The sequence below is a fragment of the Camelus dromedarius genome, chromosome 5 (assembly GCF_036321535.1).
Source record: "Camelus dromedarius isolate mCamDro1 chromosome 5, mCamDro1.pat, whole genome shotgun sequence".
Classification (NCBI taxonomy): domain Eukaryota; kingdom Metazoa; phylum Chordata; class Mammalia; order Artiodactyla; family Camelidae; genus Camelus; species Camelus dromedarius.
The window spans coordinates 8550349-8575359 of NC_087440.1; the positions used below are offsets into that span (position 1 = coordinate 8550349).

At 32.5% G+C, this 25011-nt stretch overlaps 1 protein-coding gene across 9 annotated transcripts in view; it reads right to left on the reverse strand.

Annotated features, from left to right (window-relative positions):
• The window catches only part of RNF111 (ring finger protein 111), a 77124-nt gene that overhangs the window by 28458 nt on the left and 23655 nt on the right, over positions 1-25011 (reverse strand). For all 9 annotated transcript variants that reach the window (XR_010380840.1, XM_031452981.2, XM_031452983.2 and 6 more), the window contains exons 2-3: positions 14422-15317; positions 2013-2139 (exon numbers count right to left, since the gene is read on the reverse strand). Coding sequence is in view for 8 of the 9 variants with exons in the window: in XM_031452981.2 (XP_031308841.1) it covers positions 2013-2139; positions 14422-15298 (1004 nt within the window). In the remaining variant the exon portion in view is untranslated. The remainder of the gene's footprint in view (positions 1-2012; positions 2140-14421; positions 15318-25011) is intronic.

Consider the following 25011-nt stretch of genomic DNA (forward strand, 5'->3'; position numbering starts at 1 on the left):
AATGCTAAAATGAGATTCTCAAGTAACAGGAGTGTAGCAGTTAATTCCTGAGAAAGAAAGGAAGAAAGGAAGAAAGGAAGAAAAGAAAGAAAGGAAGAAAGAAAGGAAGAAAGAAAGGAAGGAAGGAAGGAAGGAAGGAAGGAAGGAAGGAAGGAAGGAAGGAAGGAAGAAAGAAAGAAAGAAAGAAAGAAAGAAAGAAAGAAAGAAAGAAAGAAAGAAAGAAAGAAAGAAAGAAAGAGGACAGTGTATTCCAGCAAGAATTGTACAGATTAAGGCATGACAATAAACAAATGTCCCAAGATGAAATGGTCTTAGATGAGGAGGAAGATCCCCATTTAAAATTCTTGAGAAATCAAGAGTCTTTGATGAGCCTGAGTAGTCTGTTATTTCTGAGAAGCTGTTAACAGTTGCACAAAGTTCCAGGCCCACTTTGCAGTACCTTTGTGAAAGCTTCATGGGATGCCCTAAATCCAAATATTATGCTGAATGAAGCACCAGCAAAAAACCTGATGTATGAGGAGCACTTTCACAGAGAACTTAGTGACCCCTATGATTAGTGGCAATTGTCAAATCCTGACACAAAGCAATCTGAAACACAGATATACTCTCTCTTAAAGAGGAGGGCCAAGAGTCAGCTGAAGTGGCAAACAGTATCTTAGGTAACAATAAGGAAAATGAATATAGGTAATGAGCACTGTGTGTCTTTTTCAAGATCACTGTCTCTCACTATAGCAAACTCAACTGTTTGAACATTAGGCATCTCCATGACAAGAAAGCTCTATAGTTCCACAAGGAAAAACAAGTTCTTAGTTTCAGCAATCCTTGTAGCTCATAAAAACTGAGTCAGTGTTGTACCAAGCACTAGGGACAGTCACAGGAAAACTGTGGCACATAATATGGAGTATCAATTTTCCTCAGAGTCTGGGAAAATCATTTAAAAATTAAAACATATAGGGATAGGGGTGTGGGTATGGCTCAGCAGTAGAGCACGTGCATAGCATGCACGAGGTCCTGGGTCCAATCTCCAGTACCTCCACTAAAAACAAATAAATAAAATAAAGCAATAAGGTAATAAAACTGTAAAAACAATAACAACAACAAACAAAATAAACCCAAAAACCAAAAACACAGGGATATATTATGGAGTGCTCTCTTCCATTTCTCCAATGGGAAGTCGCAAGTACAGAAGTACACTCTAGGCATGTCTGTAACATGCTTCTGAGATAAGAATGTCTTTTTAAAAAAATCAATAAAATACAATGAGCAAATTCATTCCAACACAAAAATTAAGATTGATTCATAGATTAATTTGTTGTATCAAACAAAACAGAGGAACACTTTACTGATTCCCTTACCCACATTTGTAATCATTTAAAGCACAAGATGAATACAGTGTTAGGGTCTCTTTTTTTCTAGTCAAAGTGATTCTCAAAAGGGCAATGTCATTTCCAGTTATTTATTAAAACAAATGAGGATTTTTCATTTTCATTTTTTATGATAGGGCTTTTTTTAATGATAAAATTACTGAATGAAGAACAAAAATTTTTTAAAAATATCTTTTATACTATGTTGTCCTAACATAATAGCACAAACATCACTGGTATCAATAAGATACCAGTATCATCCCCAATATTTATGTATTATTCATAACTAAATTTCAAAGGAGTTTGTGAACTTTCTGAATCATTAACAATTTCATAAAACACTAAGTAAAGTTACTGTTTATCTAGGGCAATGACTCTTAACACTATGGTATACTTGGGGTGCTAAAAATTACTGATCCCTAGGATTCTGGTTCAGCTGCTCTGGCCTACAGTCCACGCAACAGTATCTATTTTATAAACTCCCCAGATGAATCTAATGGAGCTTGGTGTGAAAACTACTTATCTGGTTGGTACACACATACTCAAACTAGATTCAAAAAAAAAAAAAAAAAAGTAAAAGAATGCAAAAATATGTCTAAATATTTATATTTAACACATCAAATATAGAATTAGGAATTAAAATCTTACCGATAGCTTTCTCCAACTGTTACTATTTCCACTTCACTGTCTGTTGAGGTAACATTAATTTCTTCATTGGCAGTGACCTGGGGAGTGGAAGAAGCTTCTATCACCACAACATCTTCATCAATACTTCCTGGAAACAAAAGAAAAACATTTAAAGGGCATCTGCCTATAAGCCAACTTATAGACAAATTTTTATTTTGACTCTGAAGACTGAAACTCATCACAAAAAAAACTCTTCTCTGTCAAAATCAAAGTTTTTTTAAAAAAACAGAGCTAACCCACACATAGTGAAAATAGTACTTACTCTCTTAATCTGCACATTTTCATGTTTATTTCCTCTCATGACTTTTCTTTACAAACTTTCAGTGGTTTCCATATTAATTTGTATAATCTTATATAGTGATATTAATACTGTAAAATTTAAAAGTACTGATATAAGATCTTATGTAAGATATTCACATTCTAGACGATATTAACCCTTTACTATCTAAAATAAAGATGTTACATTCACTGTGTGTTTTCTTCCAGATTTCTATTTATGATATGGTATTCTTTTAAGAAACACACAGTAGCTTTTCAGTTTTGCGCTATAAAATATAAAATTTTGGCTTTTCCAAAGTATTCTAAATATGGAAATTGCTTCCTTATTTGGAAGATGGTACATATTATATCAGTTCAATTCATTTCCTTAATTATTTACTTTACCTAGAACTAATTTTTATTTATGGCATTAGATAAGATTATAAGTAGAATTTGGGGGTGAGGGGGTATATAGTTCAGTGGTTGAGCACTTGCTTGGGGTGTACAAGGTCCTGCATTCAATCCCCAGTATCTCTGTTAAGGGAAAAAATAATTAAAACTTTTTTAATTAAAAAAACTTTAAAAAATATAAAAATGAATAAATGTAATATGGCCCTCAGTGAAATAACTCAGTCATACACACAAAAAATCACTGTATGATTCTATTCATGTGAGGTACCTAAAGTGGGCAAATTCATAGAGAAAGTGGAATGGTGGTTACCAGGGCTGGGCAGAGAAGAGAAAAGGGAGTTGTTTAATGGATATGGAGTTTCAGATTGCAAGAAGAAAAAGCTCGGGAGATCTGTTTCACAACAATATGAATATACTTAAAACTACTGAACAGCACACTTTCAAAAGGTTAAGATGGTTAAAAAAAAAAAAAAAAGAAATGTTATGTTCCATTTCTTCTCTTGCCGTATTTTTCACAAATTGGGCGCTGAGTATCTTCTTTTTGTAAAAATTCCTCTCTCTTCATTACTATCACCTGGCAATGCAAAGGTCAGCCAACAGTTTACAAGTCATGTTTGTGATAAGAATTTTCCCATAGTAAGAATGTTGAGAGCTAAAAGTGTTACACATTTAAAATGTACATTTCACTGATTTTAGTATATTTATAGAGAGTAACTATCACCTCAATCCAGTTTTAGAGTATTTCCAACACTCTAAAAAGATTCCACATGTCCTATCTCATTCAATCATTGCCCCTCCACCTCCATTCCTTCGCCTCTACAACTCACCTGCTTTCTGTCATTACGAATTGGTTTGGTTTGTATTTTTAAGAGCTCAATATAAATGGAGTCAGACATTACTTGTACTTTCGTATCTGGCTCCTTTCACTAACTGTACTTATTTTGAGACTTAATCATGTTGTGTGTTTCAACAGTTCATTCTTCTTACTGCTGAGTAGTAGCCTATCATATGATTATATCACAATCTGTTTATTCTTCTGTTGATGAATATCTGAATTTTTCTCATTTTTGGCTATTACAAATAAAGCTGCTATGAACATTCATCTATAAGTCTTTATAAATACATGTACTTTCTTTTTTCTTGGGTAAAGACTTAGGAATGTAATTTCTGAATACTATGGTAAATTTATGTTTAGCACTTCAAGGAACTGTCAGATAACTTTCCTAAGTGGTTGTTCAATTTTACATTCCCAGGAAAGTGAGGCTCTAGTTTCTCTACATCTTTGCCAATAACTGTCATTGTCTCTTTTTTATTATAGCTGTTCTAATGCATATATACTAGTATCTAATAACAGTTTTGATTTTCATTTCTATAATAACTAATGATGTTGAGTATTTTTCAAGTGCTTATTAGCCAGCCACTTTGATGAAATGTCTATTCAAATCGTTTGTCCTTGGATTTTGGTCTTATTGTTGAGCTGTAAGAGTTCTTTATTCTTTTCAATTTCTTAATGGCGTCTTATGAAGCATAAAAATCTTTAATTCTGATGAAGCCCAAATTAGCAATTTCTTTAGCGGATCATGTTTCTAGTGACCTATTTGAGAAATCCCTGCCCAACCAAAGGTGACTAAGAATGTCTGTATTTCTTCTAAAAATCTTGTAATTTAGCTATCACATTAAGTCTGTGATCCATTTTGTTCATTTCTGTATCTAACATGATATAAAAGGTCTAAATTCACCTTTTTTGCATGTAGATCTACAATTGTCCCAGCACCATTTGTTGAAAAGACTAGAATAATTCTATTTTGATATTTAGCAGATTCAGGTTTTCCTAATTATTCTTATAAAACAATTAGGATTATAAAATCAAGGGGAAAGAAAAATTCTTGAGATTTGGATTTAGTTGGCATTAAGCAACAAAAATGAAGCCCTGATATCTCTATTTTATATATATATATTTTTTATCCATGACCATATCTTGCCATCTAACAATGTTCTCTTATAAACCTCTAGAAAAATCAAAGGGTTTGGTTTGATTATAAATGTAACTCTCTCCAAAGTTACATAATTTTCTTCATAGAAGCCAATAAACTCCTATTGAGATTATTCTTAGACACTTTATTCTCTTAGTTGCTCTTATAAATAAGCTCCCTTTTCCCTTATATTTTCTACTAGTATGCTGGTATTCCATTGATATTGTTTATTTTTATCCAACTCTTACAGAGCTCTTGGCTTACCACAATGACAACAAATGGCTCAACCCTCTCCTCACTGTGGAATTTACAGAGTCTACATTCCTTCACCCGAGGCACCATTCCTAGACAACCTGGAATTCAACTCTAATTCCTCTCTGCATCATCAAGTATCTGCACTACTTCAAAAGCTGGCCAGTATCTAGAGGAGATACAAGCCCATGACAAAAATCTATAACATACTCTCTGATATTCCGAAGAGGATAACAAAGCAGTCACTAGTAAATCACAGAGGCAATCAAAGATGATCTGATTGGAGAAATTATTATTTTTTAAATACGTCATAATATTTCTATTTTGGAATATTTGCAAACTGTCCTATCAATTAAGTAGGAAAAAGTCAAGATTAAAAATTATGAGGTGCAAATTTTTAAAGTAGTTTTTAGGTTCTAAAGATTATAGAGACGATAATGTTATGGTTGAATGTATTTTTAACAGCATAAATTTATTATAGGTAGAGATAAATAAAATAGCAGCACTCAAGTGGCTATTTAAAATAATATTCACAATTCAATTTCCAAATTACTTTTCTAATCTTGCTTCATAATCAGGTACATAATGCAGTTTAAGGTAAGAGAACACAGGGAATCAATACATTTAAAACTAAAAAGCACTGTACATAAAAATAAAACATCATGGATATTTTTAAAAAGATATCCCTTATTTTAACCCACCATTTTACCAGAACATTACCATTTTACATGGAGAAAAGCTACATCTATGTATCAACTTTAATAGTGATTTCCTCCCCAGTATTTGTACATAAAGTTTCTTCACAAGCCTGAAAAAAATCACCTAACATTAAATACCTTTTACACAGTTAAGTCAAATATAAATGTAATAATTTTAAGTTCCAACAATAAATGACACAAATCTACCGTTGCTAATACATTAAAATTCAATTTATATAAATTTTTTAAACATAGAGATTGCATATCTAAAAGTTATATAAATAACTCACCTAGGCACTGTTATTCTGCTTAAACATCATTTTTCTAAAAAGAACCTTTATAAGCATAATTTGAACATAATATATAAAAGTCATGGACTAAATAATAATCACAATAGGCATGATTTTAGCATCTCTAGAATGATAATCATTTAAAACGAAATTTAAAGGAAATATTCCTAAAATTATGAGGTTAACTTTAATACAGCTTTAAAAATTCAAGAGAATAGGTCACTTCTTATTGGGCCAATTTCATTTTCATGTTTTTACATTTACAAATATTAAAGAATGAGAAAGTTGAGTGCAGCTAAGACATTAGAGTGATGGCACCTGCACGTGATTTAACTATTTCTTTTAAGATTACTTATATTGTTTGTACTTTTTAATACATTATGAGAAAAATAAAATGTCACAGCCGGGGCAGTTTAACAATGGTAACAAAAACAATGGCTTCTCTGACAGAGTTCTTCATGAACTCAAAAAAAGTCATTGACTATCCTAGTCCCTCTGTGCTTTAAGTCTGGCATGATGTCAATAAGAATAGCATTCAACGTGTGAGCATAGACTTTGTCCCATGTATACTATTCTGCAGGTCTAACTGCATCAAGAAACTGAAACTTAGAAAGTTTAACTTGTCAAGCAAACTAATTTCAATTCCAAACTCAGACTCTTTACACAAAGTACATCACAATGCCCTAGCTACTCAACAAGCTGGAGCTAGTTGCTATCAAAAGCATCTTCTTGCTACCAGTTGCCTTTGCCACTGTGGTCACAAAGGTACCGAAGTTGTAACAGCTTTGACTCTTCTGTGGGACTCCTCTGTTGGGTATCTATTCAACAGAAACGAAAACATACATAGACACAAAGAGCTTGTACTCATATGTTCATTACAGCATTATTCACAATAGCCAAATACTAGAAACAATTAAACATCTGTCACCTAAAAAAATGGGAAAACAAAACGTGGCATATCCATACAATGGAGTACTATAAAGGAACTACATAATAAAATAGAAACTAATACCTGGGGTGATATGGATGAATCTCAAAAGCATTATGCTAAATGAAAGCAGTCAGACACAGAAGACTACACAGTATGTGATTTCATTTATATGAAATGTCCAGAAAAAGTAAGTCCATAGAGACAGCAACAGATTAGAGGTTGTGTGAGGAAGTGAATGTAGGACAGGGATTAATTGTAAACAAGCAGGAGGGGATCTTTGGAGATTAACTGAAATGTCCTAAAAATGTATTGTGGTTATGATTGTACATCTCTAAAATAACCAAAAATTACTGAGTTGTACACTTAAAAATGGAAGAATTTTATGGTAAATTATACCTTAATAAAGCCGTTTAGAAAACAAAACACTATACAACATTCCCTGCAAGATTCAAAACTAGATTTCAGTAAATGAAAAGACATTCCATATTCTGGAATAGGAATAGCCCAAATCTTAAAGATGTCTGTTCACCTTTATTTAGCTTACAAATGCAATCCCAATAAAAGTATCATGCATCTCTCCCCAACCATGACTCTCAGATAAAAAGTTGACTATAAGGTCACTTTGAAGAACAAGCAGGCAGGTATAACCAGGCAAATATGAAAGAGTCTAAAATTAAAACAGTGGAACAGTATGAAAGTTCCATAAATCAATCAAATAAATGCCTATGGAAATTTAACATATGACAAAGGTGGCAATTCAAGTCAACAGGAAAAAAACATTTTTAATGATTTGTTTCAGGATAATTGAATACCCACTTTAAAAAAAAAAGGATCCATTCTTCACACTGTACATGAAGACAAGTATCAACCAGATTCGTGTTTTAAAAGTGAAAAAAAAAAAAAGTAAACACAAGGGCTAGGAGAAAATGAGTTAATTCTCTTATAAACTTGGAGTGGGGAAACACTTTCCTAATTATGACTTAAAAATCTAGAAACAGTAAAAGTCAATAAATGTTTCCACCCTCCCCCCAATTTTAGTATGGTAAAAAAGTACTGCAGAATCAAAAAACGAATGACAAGTTTGAGGAAAATGTGTTACAAAGATGTATATCTCTATTATATAAAAAGCTTCCAAAAATGGATGGAAGAATGAAGACCAACATTCTGATAGAAAAACAGGCAAATGATAAAAACATATTGATCACATGAAAAGAAATGCAAATAATCTTTAAACATATGAAAGACATGTAACAGTACTCACAAAAAATAAAAACCAAAATATACTGACATACTATTTCTGACCTATCAGATGGACCAAAAAATCAAATCGACAAGTTCTGTTGGAAAGGCTTTGGGAAAATAGGCACTTTCTTATGTTGCTGATGGACCCCAAATGGTTACAACGCCAATAGAGAAATTTGGTCTTTTTTAAAAGTTAACATAAGCTTTTATTTTTTTACTCAACAATCCCCTCCTAGAATTCTATCCCGAAGACTCAAAGGCAAAGACTATTAGATGACATATACAAAAAGTTATTCACTGCAGTGCTATCTGAAACAGGAAAAGTCTGTAAACTGTTCATCAATAGGAGACTGGCTGAAAAAATCATGGTATAACTATACAATGGAGTACTGTGGAGCTGTGAGAAAAAATAAAAAAGGAATGAAAAAGAATGAATAGAGGAATGAAAGCCTATATAACATCCTTTATATCTCATATACATACTTTTATTCCTCTATTATATCTCAATACGCTAACAATTCTATATATTATTAAGTGGAAAAAATAAGAGCTACTTTTTGAGTAAGGTCAGGGGAGAATAAGTATACATATAAATATGGGCTTATATTTTTGAAGAAAAAAATGGAAAAAATAAAGTAAAAACTAGTGAAAAATTATTACCTATTGGGAAGAGAAAAATAGAAAGAGCAGAAGTGGAAAACCAGACCAGGTAAATGTTTCACATAATTAAAAAGCAAAATTAAAAAATTTAACAAATATCTTAAAAAAAGAAAAAACCTTAAAACAACCACAAAACAAATGATCTTAAATGCATATTAAATTAGTAGCATAACCACACAGAAAACTAGGCAAGGGCAAAAAAAGGAACCACACACAAAAAATCTTATATTCAATAGAATTATTAGTAGTAATAATTATAAATATTTTCATTTATGTTCATTTATGAATGTTCACTTACATGTTACATATTTAAGGTTTGTATAGAATAAAACAAAAACATGAATAATATTGTTAAGAATATTTTCAACGTAAGAGTGAAGAGATTCAAATATAAAATACAAGCTTACGTAAAAACTCTAATCCCAAACTTTCAATGGAAATAGTCACATGAATTAATGATTTATTTCTTTCTAGAGTGTTAACATTCCTAACTTTGTCCAATAAGAAAGAAAAAGCAATGATAACCCAGTAGAGCAATAAACACCTTTGTTCCCAATGTATAGCTTCTAAATATCACTTCTCAATAAAAAGAAATAAAGACTACTTGGAATGGTTGGTTCCAGGTTTCCGGCAGGAGACGTAAAGGATGAATCTGGACTATCTTGTTATATCAAAAAGTAAGGAAGTTATCAAAAGCTATTGGAGTGGTATCAAAAAGATAAAAGGCCCAATCTGAAGATGTTCCCACTGGCCAAAATGAAACTATTTGAGCACAAAAAAGAATAAAAAGATTGCAATCCATCAACTATACTAAAATCCATGAGTTCAAAATGATACTTAAAAATGAAAAACCTCTTTGAATACTGCTATAATTCATTCTGAAAAGTAGTAAATGAAGTAAAGACTCAAGCATTCTTCTTACCCTCCCTGTAAGACCTGCATTTCAGAGTACTAATTAATTGATGTAAGAAGAATTCTTTCTTATAAAAGAACCTCAGTTAGTAAGTTTAACAGAATGATAGAATTAGAAACTCAGCATTTTGCAACCCCCTAATGACATAATGGATCTAGGCAAGATCATCAAAGCTGCTAAAAGTTACATGAAATGCTGATGGGGAACTTTATAGTGGAAGGATCAAGATGACACCATCTGAACCCTCTAGTCAATTTTAACATGTGGGGCAACAGAAAGTACACAGGGTACACTAAGAAAGTGTTGCTGAACTGAATGTGAATCTAATCAAGTTTTTGATCTACCAATTTGCAGGAAATATGTAGTATATAAAACAAATTAAGCCTGAGAGGTGATACACACATTGTTTATGGAATAAAAATGGAGAAACCCTGAAAAAAAAAAACCCTTAGTATGCATGACAAGTTCACTGGCATTTTCATTAATATTATTAATGGTTAAGAGCATAGGCCTGGGGGTTGAGCTGCCTGGGTTAAAATCTCAGTTCCATGCAAGTATCTTGTGCAAGACACTTAACCAATCTCGGCCTCAACTTCTGCATCTGTAAGATGGACATATTAACGGCACCAACTTTAAAAGGCTGTTGTATGTAACTGTTAGATATTATATTGTTACTTCTTACTGCCTCTTAAAAAAATTAAATGTATGATGTCTAGAAACTGTTCTGAAATTTTCCAGAAAAAAAAAGTGAGGGGTAACAGATGAAATAAGAATGGCAAAATGTTGAAAACTGAAGTTAGATTAGGAATATGTGGGAGTTCACTGTATGTCTATGTATTTTTATGTGTGAAAATTCCCATGTAAAAATAATAAAATAGTAACAACAAAAACTCTATCAACGTTATTTTTGGAAAATGAAGAAAAGAAATATTCACAGATTTAGATATAATTCCTAATGTTAGGACTTTACAATTTCAAGGGTTGATCACCATCTTAAGAAAGCTTGTAAAACACTTAAGTCAGTACTAGAATACTAGGAAAATATAAACATATAGCTGTTGGATACATTTTTTTTAAAGCTGTAAATAAAACGTACAGCTATTAGACATAAAACAAAACAAAATAAAAAACCCTGTGAAATAGGATTTTCCAGTCACATAGAAGGAAAATGATATCTGTAGCTTGGTATAAATTTTCCAGTAATAGCATTACTCATGGACTCAGCAAGTGCTATATCTCACGCAAAGATGAGGATAATATGATGTTGAAAACTGTTTAATGACTTAAAATGTGGTTCCAGCAATTACCAAGTCACTGATATGCCTAACTGTGTGAAAAGAAACTTACCAGGAAATGTGAGTACTAACAGGCAGTATTTCTAAATTAACATTTATTCAATACTTTATATATGCAAATAAATTAGTAATTTAGTCTTAAGACACCTACTTCACAGCCCTAAACGTGTACATTCAACATAGTCAAAACTTTTTTTTCTCCTCAATAAGAAAACAGGACTTACATATTCTGGTTCTCTTATTTGGGGGCATATATAGTATTTATATTTCCTTCATGTCTGGAGGAAATATAACCTATAAATACTTAACTTACAAGTTAATAAATAAGGAGGTCCTTATATGCACAATTAATTGGGAAACCCAAGGTTATAGCACTATAAAAGGAAAATGTAAGTGAAGTTCAGATAAGGTACACTGAATAGATCACTCTCAAATGTAGCTTCTATTAAGGTTATTTTAAAACATCTGAAGTTCTTGGCAAATGTTATCAGGAACAAAACATGATGCATAAATTCTCAACCTAATTGGCAAATGGGAATAACTCAAAGTCCAACAACTCAATTCGTATATCATTTTGACTTTCTAGGCTTAAACAGAGAACTCTAATAAATTTAAAAGACAGTAATGTGAAGCAAGAGTCAAATAGTAGCAAGAGTCAAACTACTGATTACAACAGATAAACTAATGTTTATTATATGATTTAAAGTACTGACTTAAAATAACTCATTCTTAGCTGATCTGATTAAACTCATTAATTACCTACAACTGTTTTGCCTTAGAGTTTGAATGTACAATAAAATACTTCACATGTAGAATATTCTTTCCATCAGTTCACTACAGCAATAACAAATAAGTGCTGATGGATAGTGTATGAAAAGTTGTCCCAGCAGTACCAAACAATATCCATCCATACAAATCATATTATTAAAGTTTAGTAAATAGATCTAATTAAAATTTGAGATATTCCAACCCTCTCCTAATTCCTAACACACACTAAAACATACTGGACTTGGAGTCAGAAAGCCAGCACTAAAAATATATCTAGAAGAAAACCCTATCTCTTAAGCATCAAAGGAAGTCAATTTTTTGAGAGCACAGAGAGTTGACAATATAGCTAAGTTCCATCAGTATTTCAGTTTATTCTGAATATAAATAATTTAAAAATGATTTCCTAAATGCTTTGTCTGTGATGAGAGGGTGATGATGACTGAATCCACCTCATAAGAGAGGAGGATTAAATGAGAATATATACAAACACTCAGAATGTTACCAAGACTACTAAATACCCAATAAATGTTAGATATTTTTATCATCACATCATCCACTATTGGGTGGTAAAGGGACTTGAGGCAAACTTCTTGGAGGGCATTCTGGTAACAATAGCTAGCAAACTTTTAACTGAATATATCTTTTCATACACTTTTAAAAATTATTCCTTAACAAATGTGCAAAAATACATGTACAAGGCTGTTCAATGCAGCAAATATTCATCAACAACAGCTGGCTGAATAAACTATGAAACATCCTACAAAAGGGATACTATGCAACTGTTGTTTTAAATGAGATAATTATACATACTGATATTTTTTTAAACCCACATTATCTATTTACCTTTACATATACTTTCACATTTTCTGAAGGAGATAAGAAAAAGAAACTGCTGATTACTTCTGGGTAGTTAGACTGGGACCTAAGAAGAGGAGGTAAACTTTCATTTTTTATTTTATGCTTTCTTGATAGTTTTCAAATTTCATGCCAAGTGAATATTATTATTAAATCATTATTAAAAATAAAACAAAAACTAGTTTAAAACAGAACATTGGTCTAGAAACCAGAAAACATGAGGAGTACCTGGCTTCAACTTCTGGATTTGTGTTTCCAGAGACAGTTACTGGTAATATCTGAAAATCATGCAGTTGAAACAATGTAATCCTTCTAAGAAAGGGTTAAAAAAAAAACCCCAAAACCCACATGCTACAATAAGTATAAACAAGATTTAAAAATGAATTACAGAGTTTGCATTTATCTTGAATGCTTGATATATGAGCTCCTTTCTTCCCAGGAAAAGACACTGATACTGGCCTATGTTTATTCTCATGTGCCTCCTACAAATATCAGTTCCTTGGAACTTCTGCTTTACAATCATCAACCATCCTGCCTCACTAATTTCAAGCAGAAATTGGGCTCCGCTGCTCCCTCTCCCCAAACTACAGTCTTCACATTCTAATTACCTAAGAAAGATGTGAAATGTGACAGTTACGCAAGACAATTCTTATTCTCATCTCCCTCTTTCTCAAGAAACTGTAGAGTACTGTTGCTGTAACCTCTTCCCAGCTGTAGGTGATCTCAATGAACCCTTTTTACAACAAATATTTGGATAGGATTTTAAAAAAATGAACTAAACTAAACACAGCTAAGATGAAAATTAAGAACAAAGTTACTAGTTTCAGGGTTCTGGCAGGAATAGACAAATAAACATGTAAGAGGGAGGAGAATCTTGGGGAAGGATGAAAGGGAGGGAGAAATGGCATAAAACAGGGAGGACATCAGGCAAAGAGTGGGAAAGCTCTGTGTGTCAGTATTGAAAACCATGATGTTAGAACGCTCCGCCCCTCATTTTCCTTACACTTTCACAAGAAATTAATCTCTTCCCTCAGTTCAGAGTTCACTCCTCAATGTTCACTTCAACTTACTTTAAATTACAACAAACTGTAAAAACAGTAGATATAGAACATACTTATACTTCAGAGATTGTACATAAACTTATTCTAGTTAATGGAACATTTACTGCGGTGGGGGATGCACTCAAGCTAATCATCTATCAATTCAATTTTAACTGATTAATCATATGCTCGACTGGACACTGTCAGGACTAAAAGTTTGTGTTCTAGTATTAGAATGAAAGTTACCTCTCAAATACCTGAAATTATTTTTCAATTATAAGGAACATGACAAGGGAATCATAAACAATAATAAAGTACTTAAAGGAAAAATAAATGTCTTTTTTAGTGATTAAATTGTTCTTACTGTATATGAATGTGAAAGAAATCCATCACAGTGCTACCTGAAAAAGTACTCATAGAAGTTCAACATACAAAAAAAAAAAACACTAAAGGAAAAAAAAAACTGTACCATAAATCAGCAACTCACAAAACATAATCTAATATATATAAAATGAAAATTTTCTTTTAAAAAATCATAAACCCTCTTGCTTTATTTTTATCAGAAAAAAATATAAATTTTCTATTTAAAAAATTTAAAAATGTGTATCTTAGAATTGGGGCCATGGTTTAATACTACAGTTGGTAATTACTTATCAGGCTTAAACATAAGTTAATAGAACCTCATATTCCTTCTAAATACAATGAAATTATAAAGTGTAGAAGATTAGCACAAACAATGCAATAGCTTCCATCCTTTACTAAACTTAAGAAACACAGTTTTTACCTGAGGGAACAGTTGGATTGTTTTGGTGGTTTTCACTGGCAGAAACAAACAAATCTTCTTCTCCTTCAGTTGATGAGCTGGAAGAGGATTCACTGCTGAGGTCATTGTCACTGGAACTACTAGAACTGGGGAGCAATGCATATTTTCTTCGGGCTAATACTTCTCGTTTTTTCCTCTGCATTAATATCCTCTCTTTTTGTTTCTGTGTCCTCTGTGAGGAATTGTTTTTTACAAATCTCTTTCTGCATGGAAGTCTCCTTAATGAACTGCTATGAAAACAGGGTCTTTTCATTAACAATCCCGAAACAGATTCTGTCTCAGTCCGAGGCCACTTTTGGGACCGTGCACCATGAGTTCTACTTTTAGCACTCAAAATTGCCTGGGAATGTCTTACAGAGACTTCTTTATCCTCATCTGAAGTCACAGTATCAGAATCTCCAAAATGCAGACTAGATGAAGGAGAAGAAAGACAATCACTAAAGGAGGAATCATTATCTTCATCACTTGGTGTTTCTAGGTGTTGCCTCAATCCTAATATTCCCTGGTTCTCTTTAGCACAATTTTGCATGTATGAAGGGCCAGCCTGCTGGCTTTTGCGTTTTTTCCTCACAACACTTTTTTCTTGTTCTTGTTGGTTACCATTCATGTCCTTCTCTTGTTTTTGAGAATCATCACACAAATGAGAGAATTCATTCCCCACTTTACTATTAATCATCTCAACTCCTGCAGGAAAACTTCTGGCTGCCCCAATGGGCTCTGGATGCAAGAGGATCCCTTTCAGACTCTCCTGTGTCTCTGGCGCATCAGAAGGAATCTCACTCTTCATATCCACTTCTAAGGTATAGAGCTTGTTATATCCAGGAGTCCATTGAGACATGGGAAACTGTAAGGAAGGCCTAGAAGACACAATTGGATATTAAGAAGATTGTTAATGTGGCTTTTCTTATACTATTTAAAGAGTTCTCAGAGTCCACTGAAAATATCTTTATATTAGGGCAGAAATGCCTTTTCTTCACCAGAATATAATGACTATAACAAGTCATTTAACATTCTTGGAAACATTTTTTCTCTGATATCTGTTACCCATATATCCAATTTTTAGAAATACAGTAAAGATCACAGAACACAGGCCTGCATAAAAACTTCTTTCTATTAACCGAAAGCTGATTCTACTGTGTATCTTCCTAACTTCAGCAACATATTTGGTCAAAATCCAATAATCTCTTCAAAACCCAGAATAGTAAAAGTAAACAAAACGGTTAGAATTCAGAAGACTTTGATTAGTCAACAATGTTTTTCTCCTGGTATCACATTTTAAAGTGATAATTACATTAAATAGTTTTCTGCACATCTAAATGGTTACTATGTTAGATGGATTACCATAAACAATGAACTAGTATAAATATAACTACTCTTTCATGGTTCTTTCCTTCAAACTACTCTTTTCTCTAATGAGAATCTGAACTCACCAATTGACAGTAGGCACTACTACTGCATTTCAGAAAGTTTTAGATTTATACAGGAAGACTAGAGCCAAGACTGTGAGTTGCTGAAGATCACTCAGTTAAAGCAACACAGCAGAAAACAAAAATCAAACTTCCTACAGTTAATCTAAATAGCTAAATCATTAATCTCTGAAATTACGAGCTGCTGAACAAGGGGACTTGAAATTAAAGCATCTACATCAATGCAATGTACATATGAAATGGTGATACTGTAAGATAGTAAATATCATGACTTAAAATGGAACACATTCATTTAAAATGTAGTTAATGTGACAAATGAAGACCTTTACTAGTGCTGAAAATGATTTAAATGATGTTAACAATTTTAAATTTTCATTGAAGTGAAACACATATATATTCTGAGTTTATAGCTTGATGAATTCTCATAAAGTGAAAACATTCATGTTAATAGCTCCAAGATTGAGAAACATAAGATAACTAGCACTTCAGAAATCCCCTTCCAGTTACTCCATCCACCAAGAGTTATAATCACTATCCTAACTTCTAACACCATGGATTAGTTTGTACTTACGCACTTTGTAAACCACTGTCTAAAAAGAGAGGAAAAAAAGATATTTAGTAGCAAGTTTTTTCCTTTTCCACAAATGACAGCTACAGAAATATACAACCTCACAGGCCTCCCACTGTATTTTAGTATATGACTATTATCAGAACAGATAACAGTAATTTAAAAAATCTAACAGCTTATTTCTATATGAAACTATCAAAAGTACTATCTTCTATTAGTCTTATTTACAAAGGCAAGAGGTGTTATATCCAAGATCAGCCCTGTGTGGAGTTTAGCAGGAGCAGCAGCAAAGGAGGAATAATAAGATAGGTGAACATATGGGCAAAGAAGCGAGCAAATTACAAGAGGTAGCCAATCAGACAAGGATCATCATAACTAAATGCAAGAAAAAACAAGTCACAATGATAAGGCACAGGTGCATGTGATTTAAGATTCAAGCAGGTCCCACTAGGATGGCTATAATAAAAAATACAGATAGTAAAAAGGGTTGGCAAGGATGTAAAGAAATTGAAACGCTCATACATTGCTGATGGGAATGTAAAATGGTATACACACTTTGGAAAAGTAGTTTGGTAGTTCCTCAAAAGATTAAATACAGAGTTACTACATTCTATTCATAGCACCATTAGCTAGTTACAAGAGCCAAAAAGTGTAAACAACACAAATGTCTATCAAATGATGAGTAAATAAATCTATAACAGACTAATACTCAGTAATCAAAATAAATGAAGTACTGATTCATGTTACATGATACGAACCTCAAAAATACTACACTAGGTTTTAAAAAGTCACAAAAGACCATGTATTTTAAGATTCTTTTTACTTAAAAAGTCCAGAATAGGCAACCACAGAAATAAAAAGTAGATTAGTACTGTCTAGGGATAGGGATAACAGGATGACTGAGGTGTGATGGCCAAAGAATATAGGATTTAGCTTTGGTGAACTGAAAATGTTTTAAAATTGACTGTGGTTGATGGTTTTTTAACCCTGCAAATATTCTAAAAACCAATGAACTGTATACTTAAAAAAGGAGAATGGCGTGGTATGTGAATTATTTCTCAATAAAGACGTTGCCAAAAAGTCAAGAGGGGGGACCCTCCTACATTGCTGGTGGGAATGTAAACTGGTACAGGCACTATGGAGAATAGTATGAAGGTTCCTTTAAAAACTAAAACCAGAGTTACTACACGATCCAGCAATCCCATTCCTGGGCATATATCCAGAAAAGATGAAAACTCTTAATTTGCAAAGATACTTGCACCCCAACGTTCATAGAAGCACTATTACAGAAGGCAAGACATGGAAGTAACCTAAATGTCCATCAACAGATGAATGGATAAATAAGATGCTGTATATACACAGTGGAATATTATTCAGCCATTAAAAAGAATGTAATTATGCTATCTGCAGCAACAGGAACGGACCTAAAGAAAGGAAGTCAGCAAAAGATATGATATCACTTATACATGGAATCTAAAAAAAAGGATACAAACAAACTTATTTACAAAACAGAAATAGACACAGACACAGAAAACAAACTTATGGCTACCAAAGGGGAAAGGTGGAGAAGGGATAAATTAGGCGTTTGGATTAACAGATACACACTACTATATATAAAACAGATAAACAACAAGGACCTATTATATAGCACAGGGAACTATATTCAATATCTTTTACCCTATAATGGAAAAGACTCTGAAAAAGAATATATATATGTATAAGTGAATCAATTTGCTGCACACCTGAAACTAACACAACATTGTAAATCAATTATATTTCAATTTAAAAAAAAGTCAAGAGGGTAAGTATCAAGATTTCTGATAACTATGGACCCCTCTTTTGATTCTTATCAAAAGAAACACATCATTGAAAAAATCTGGTGGTGGGTGGGAAGGGACAGACTGGGATTTCAAAACGTAGAACAGATAAACAAGATTATACTGTATAGCACAGGGAAATATACACAAGATCCTATGGTAGCTCACAGTGAAAAAAAATGTGACAATGAATACATGTATGTTCATGTATAACTGAAAAACTGTGCTCTACACTGGAACTTGACACAACACTGTAAAATGATTATAAATCAATAAAAACTGTTAAAAAAAAAAAAAAGAAAAAAGAAAAAATCTGGGGTTGTTCCAGAAGCCCATGTCTCGCAGGAGTTGTGCTGAGTTGGATCTCTGAGGAAACAGTCTTTATATGCTGAAGAAAAAAAAAACTGTTTTAGACTTCTAATCCTTAATTACCAAGTCATCCTCTGGGGCTTGGTAATTGAGGTCCTGAGAGGCAACAAAAACTTGCCAAAAGAACAAATAAATTCTGAGAACTGGAATCCAGAAGTGAATTTACAAAGAAGTGATTCTTGGCATAATTCACTAAACTCAGTTTCTTTTCCATCAGTTTATACCTCAAAACCAAAAAAATGAAGCCTTTATGGTTAACTCTGCTCTGGCTTTTAGTGAACTGTGTCTGCCCAACTGAAGCAGTGAGGGGGTAAGGGAGAGAGGTGGTGTATGGTATGGTTTATGTGTTTGTACACCAGTAACTGTTCTCTGAGTTATCATGTCATGCAGTCATTAAATGCAAAATTAACATCCTGTATTACCTTAGATGTTCCCACCAAGGAAGTATAAATACATGCTCTATTTTGAACTGAGAAAAAGAGGAGGAGGAAGGTCATGTAAAGAAATAAACACAAATACTACATTTTTTAACTAAAAAAGCAACAAAACACAAAGGATCAGTAAAGAATATTCTGAACGATTTGCTATTTGCTAAAATCACAATCTAGTCTTTTATTTCTGTAAAAACTATTGGCTAATCAAATTTACAAATGAGGCAGGTATGTACTAGATATATCTATCTCCTCGGCCACATTATGAATAGCTTGATATTATACATTATTCAATACTGAAACTGTAACACTTGTCCCTCTTTGTACTGGTTTGATCCAATCATTTTATTGCTATGTCATAATAGCAACATATCAATTACTCCTGGTATCAGTTCAGGATAAACAACCAGTAGTAAATCTTGCAAGAAAAAAGCACAATAGCTAAAAAGTCTAATTTTCAAAATTAAAAACTGGGGTTAGGATTTGGCAATTTACATGATAAATTAAGCTTATGTGAGGGTATTAGGTTAATAAGAGGCAGTAAAAACTCATTAAGACTACCAATACAACTTTCAGGAACTCTACCCCTAAATTGTGATATGGTTTAGAAACAGTCATTATTGGTATAAACTTTCACTATCAATGATAAGTATACATACTTTTTAAAAGATAAACACATTTTTTAATTTTATAAATGAAAATTATAATTAATTTTACAGAATTCTAAAGGAACAAGATGATAAAAGAAAACCACAAGATAACTTTGCATTCTTCTATAAAAGTTTTAGAGATTTTCAGAAAATCAACTAGAAATGTTCATGGTTTATCTTTTTTCATATAATTCAATGGAAGATTAATATTTGTACCATAGGGATATTACTTAGGGAATGTTTTAAAATTTTAATTCCCTTTCACTGCTATTTATTTTACTTTGTGCCAGCTTAAGAATATTAAATCAGATACATGCACCCCAACGTTCATAGCAGCACTATTTACAATAGCCAACACATGAGAACCTAAATGTCCATCAACAAATGACTAGATAAAGAAGCTGTGATGTATTTATATAATGGAATACTACTCAGCCATAAAAAATAATAATATAATATCATTTGCAGCAACATGGATGGACCTGGAGACTATCATTCTAAGCGAAGCAAGCCAGAAAGAGAAAGAAAAATACCATATATCACTTATATGTGGAACCTTAAAAAAAAAAAAAAGACAAACTTATTTACAAAACAGAAGCAGACTCTCAGACATAGAAAACAAACTTATGGTTACTGGAGGGGGAAAGAGGTGGGAAGGGATTAACCTGAGAGTTCAAGATTTGCAGATACTAATATATATAAAACAGATAAACAACAAGTTCATACTCTATAGCACAGGGAACTATGTTCAGTATCTTGTAGTAACTTATGGTGAAAAAGAATATGAAAACAAATATATGTATGTTCATGTATGACTGAAGCATTCATGTACACCAGAAATTGACACAACATTGTAAACTGACTATACTTCAATAAAAATTTTTTTTAAATAATATTAAATCAAGAACCTGACAGAATACTCTCTCCTATCATCCAAATGCTTTATAATGACCACTACCTATAGCTAGATAATAAGGATAATATACTTTGTTACATAATATAAATAGTGAAAACTTCATTAGCAAGAAAGAACAGTATCAACAGAGTGAAAAAGCAACCCAGGGAACAGAGGAAAATATTTGCAAATCACATATCTGATAAGCAATTGGTACGAAGAATATATAAAGATCTCGTGGAACTCAAGAACAAAAAAACAAATAACCCAACTAAAAATTATCAAAGGAGTTGAATAGTCATCTCTTTAAAGAAGATACACACACGAAAAAATGCTCAAGATTTCACTGACAATTAGGGAAGTATAAGTCAAAAATTCGAGATACCAATTCACACCCATTAGGATGGTTATTATTAAAGAAACAAAATAACAGGTGTTTTTAAGAACTTTGAAAAACTGGAACTCTTGAGCACTGGTGATGGGAACATAAAATGGTACAGCAGCTGTGGAAAAGGGTGTGGCAATTCCTCAAAAAGTTAACACAGAATTACCATAGGATCTAGCAATCTCACTTCTGGGTATATACCTAAAAGAAAACACAGACTTGAAGAACAGATATTTGCAGACACGTGTTCATGGCAGCATTATTCATAATAGTCAAAAGGTGGAAGCAACCTAAGAATGCACTGACAGATGAATGTATAAATGAAATGTGGCATACATACAATGGAGTATTTTTCAGCTTTAAAAGTTTAGGAACTTGTACACAGATGTTTACAGAGTTTTAATCATAACTGACAAAATTTGGAAGCAATCAAGATGTCCTTCAGGAGGTGAACTGATAAATAAACTGTTGTATATCCAGACAATGGAGTATTATTCAGTGCTAAAAAGGGAGCTATCAAGCCATGAAAAGACATGGGGGGAACTTAAATGCGTATTATTAAGTGAAAGAAGCCAATCTGAAAAGGCTACATTTTGTATAGTTCCAACTATTTAACATTCTGGAAAAGGGAAAACTATGGAGACAACAAACAGATCAGAGGTGGCAGGGCAGGGGCGGGAGGGACAATGAACAGGTAGAGTACAGAGAATTTTTAGGCAGTAGAAATACTCTGATATTATAATGATGGCTATATGCCATTACTCATTTGTCTAAATCCAAAGAATGTACAATACCAACAGTGAACCCTAAGGTAAACTATAAACCTTTGCATGATTATGGTGAGTCAAATTAACTTCATCCATGGTTAAAAAAAAAAAAAAGGTAACATTTTGGTGACTGATGCTGATAATGGGGAAGGCTATGCATATGTAGGGGCAGACAATGTATGAGAAATCTCTGCATCCCCCTTTTAATTTTGTTGTAAACCTAAAATTGCTCTTAAAAAGTCTTTAAAAAATAAGAAAACTCTGACAAATGCTACAACATGAATGGACCCTGAAGGACATTAAGCTAAGCGAAATAAGTGAGTCACAAAAGGTCAAACAGTGTGATTCCACTTTTATGAGGTACCTAGGGTAGTCAAATTCATGGAGACGGAAAGTAGAACGGTGGCTGCAAGGAGCTAGGGAGAGAAGGGAATGAGAGAGTTATATGACTTCAGAGTGTCAGCCGGGAAATATAAAAAAGTTCTGGATGTGGATGGTGGTGATGGTTGTACAGCAATGTGAATGTATTTAATGCCAAACTGTATACTTAAAAATGGTTAAAATGTATCTTATAACGAGCTATAATGGAAAAGAATCTGAAAAAAATATACACGTATGTATATGTATAACTGAATCCCTTTGCTGGACACCTGAAACTAACATTGTAAACTGACGACAGTTTAAAATAACGATTAAAAAGGGGAAAAAAAAGCAAAATAGAAACAATCATGGTAAAATAAAATTGCAATGAAAACTCATAAAGTAATTCCATAAAACAAAATTACAAAATAAAATACTTAACTAAATCCCTTAAGTATAACATCTAAAATATTCTTTTAATGTTACAGTAAATTATCTTTCTTACAATTTGAATTTTTTCTTTAAAAAAGAAAACCAGGAATAGGAGTACCTAAGCTCCTATTGGGTTAATACATTTATCCAAAGATCAGAGTTCTAATAATATACTGTACCAATATCTAAATCAATAAATACTTAATGGACACTTTAACAACTGTGAATGTTTTAAGGAAGGTTAATCAAATTCATTCTTCACCTGACATAGCAAATTCTTACACCTTGAAATCTTTCAAGGCATGTAATTTAGAAAATACATAATACACAGGGGAAAGCATTTATAATCTAAGTACTCAGAATCAGGAACTCACGTGTGTATCTATAAACCAGTTTTAAAAAATTAAATAAAAACTTATTAACACTTTAAGCAAAGTTTTATTATCTTTACAATGTTGTAATGGTGTAATATGAGCATAGAAATTTCATTATCATCTATATAACTAAAAAGAGACTAGTAATTTTTAGTAAATAGCTTATAATGGTGTAAAATCTGACAAATTTAATCATTCTCAGCAGAAGTACTTGGCTGGGTAAAGATAAGTTTAGTGCTATTTGTGGCAAACAGGGATTATATTTTGAGGTGGCTTTGATAAGATTAATATAAACAAACACAAAGCTTTATATTAATTTAGATAAATTATTTGGCTTTAAGTCGTGAAATCTACTATGTGATTTTGAAAAATTTACCATAGTCAAAATGAAAATATATTGTCTTCATGTAAATACATTGTCTCCGCTAAAGAGTTGGTATCACTTGAGTCATTTATAAAGGTGAATAAAACTAGACTGCATTTAAAGGAAAAAAAAAGGCTAAAATGTAGAATCTTAAATAAATAAATAGGGAGTTCAGGATTAGTAGATACAAACTACTATATATAAACTAGATAAACAACAAGGTCCTACTGTATAACACAGGGAACTATATTCAATACCTTTTTAATGGCCTATAATAAGAATATGAAAAGGAATATATATATATATATATATGTGTAAATGAATCACTATGCTGTACACCAGAAATTAAGACAACACTGTAAACCGACTACACTTCAAAAAAAATTGGTTAAAGTAGTAAATTTCATATTATGTATATTTTACCACACACACACACACAAAATCCCTACACATTTAATCCTTTTGTGGCATCTCTTACTCAGAGAACCTGGACTAACACACACTCCACTTAAAAGTCTTTTTTCCCCATCACTCTATATGACATCCTGATTTTCATCAAGTAGTTGACTGTCAGTTATTTTTATTATATATTGTACAAGTTCTTTCACTAAAATGCAAGTTCCAACAAGGCAGTAACTGTGTCTGTACTATTCACTGCCTGACCTCTTACACTAAAACAGGTGACTGGCACACAGTAAGCAATTAATATTTATTTGTATTGGATTAATCAGTAAAAGAATGAATGAATAAAAGTAAAAAATGACTGCTGTGTTTCTTGCTTGGATAACTGAGAATATGATGATACCAATCACTAAGATAGGAAAGAGGAGAATATGAAGAATAAGAATAGTAATCAAATTATGTAATAATGTCTAAGACTTTTTGAACATTTTCCATGGCCCATTTTTCAGTTACAGAAGCTCTAGAACCACAGAAGACATTTATTTCACATGTGGGAGTCCAACAAGCCATTAAAATAGAGAAACTAATCACAAAAGAGAACAGTAGGGAAAGAAGAGATTTTCTTCTCTATAAAATTGATAACCTGATCTACATGCAGCTTCTAGATTCACAGTAAGTATAAAATAGGAAAGTGGTTGTATCTTTCAGAAAGTCTGTATAGAGCACTTTTAATGTCTCTAAGGATATCAAGGCCCAAGGTTAAAACATAATCTTCAAAAAGAGAACTCTCCTACACTGTTGGTGGGAATGTAAATTGGTGCAGCCACAATGGAAAACAGTATGGAGATTCCTTAAGAAACTAAAAATAGAGTTGCCATGTGACCCAACAATCTCACTCTCGGGCATATATCCAGAGGAAACTCTAATTTGAAACGATACATCCACTCCAATGTTTCATAGCAGCACTGTTTACAACAGCCAAGACATGCAAGCAATCTAAATGTCCACTGACAGATGAATGGATAAAAAAGCTATAGCATACATACAATGGAATATTGCTCAGCCATAAAAAGGAATGAAATAGCGCCATTTGCAGCAACATGAATGGACACAGAGATTATCACATTAAGTGAAGTAAATCAGACAAAGACAAATGTTATGATATCACTTGTATGTGGACTCTAAAAAAAATAATACCATTGAATTTATTTACAAAACAGAAACAGACTCAGACATAGAAGACAAACTTTTGGTTACCAAAGGGGAAAGGGTGTGAGAGAGGGATAAATTAGGAGTTTAGAATTAGCAGA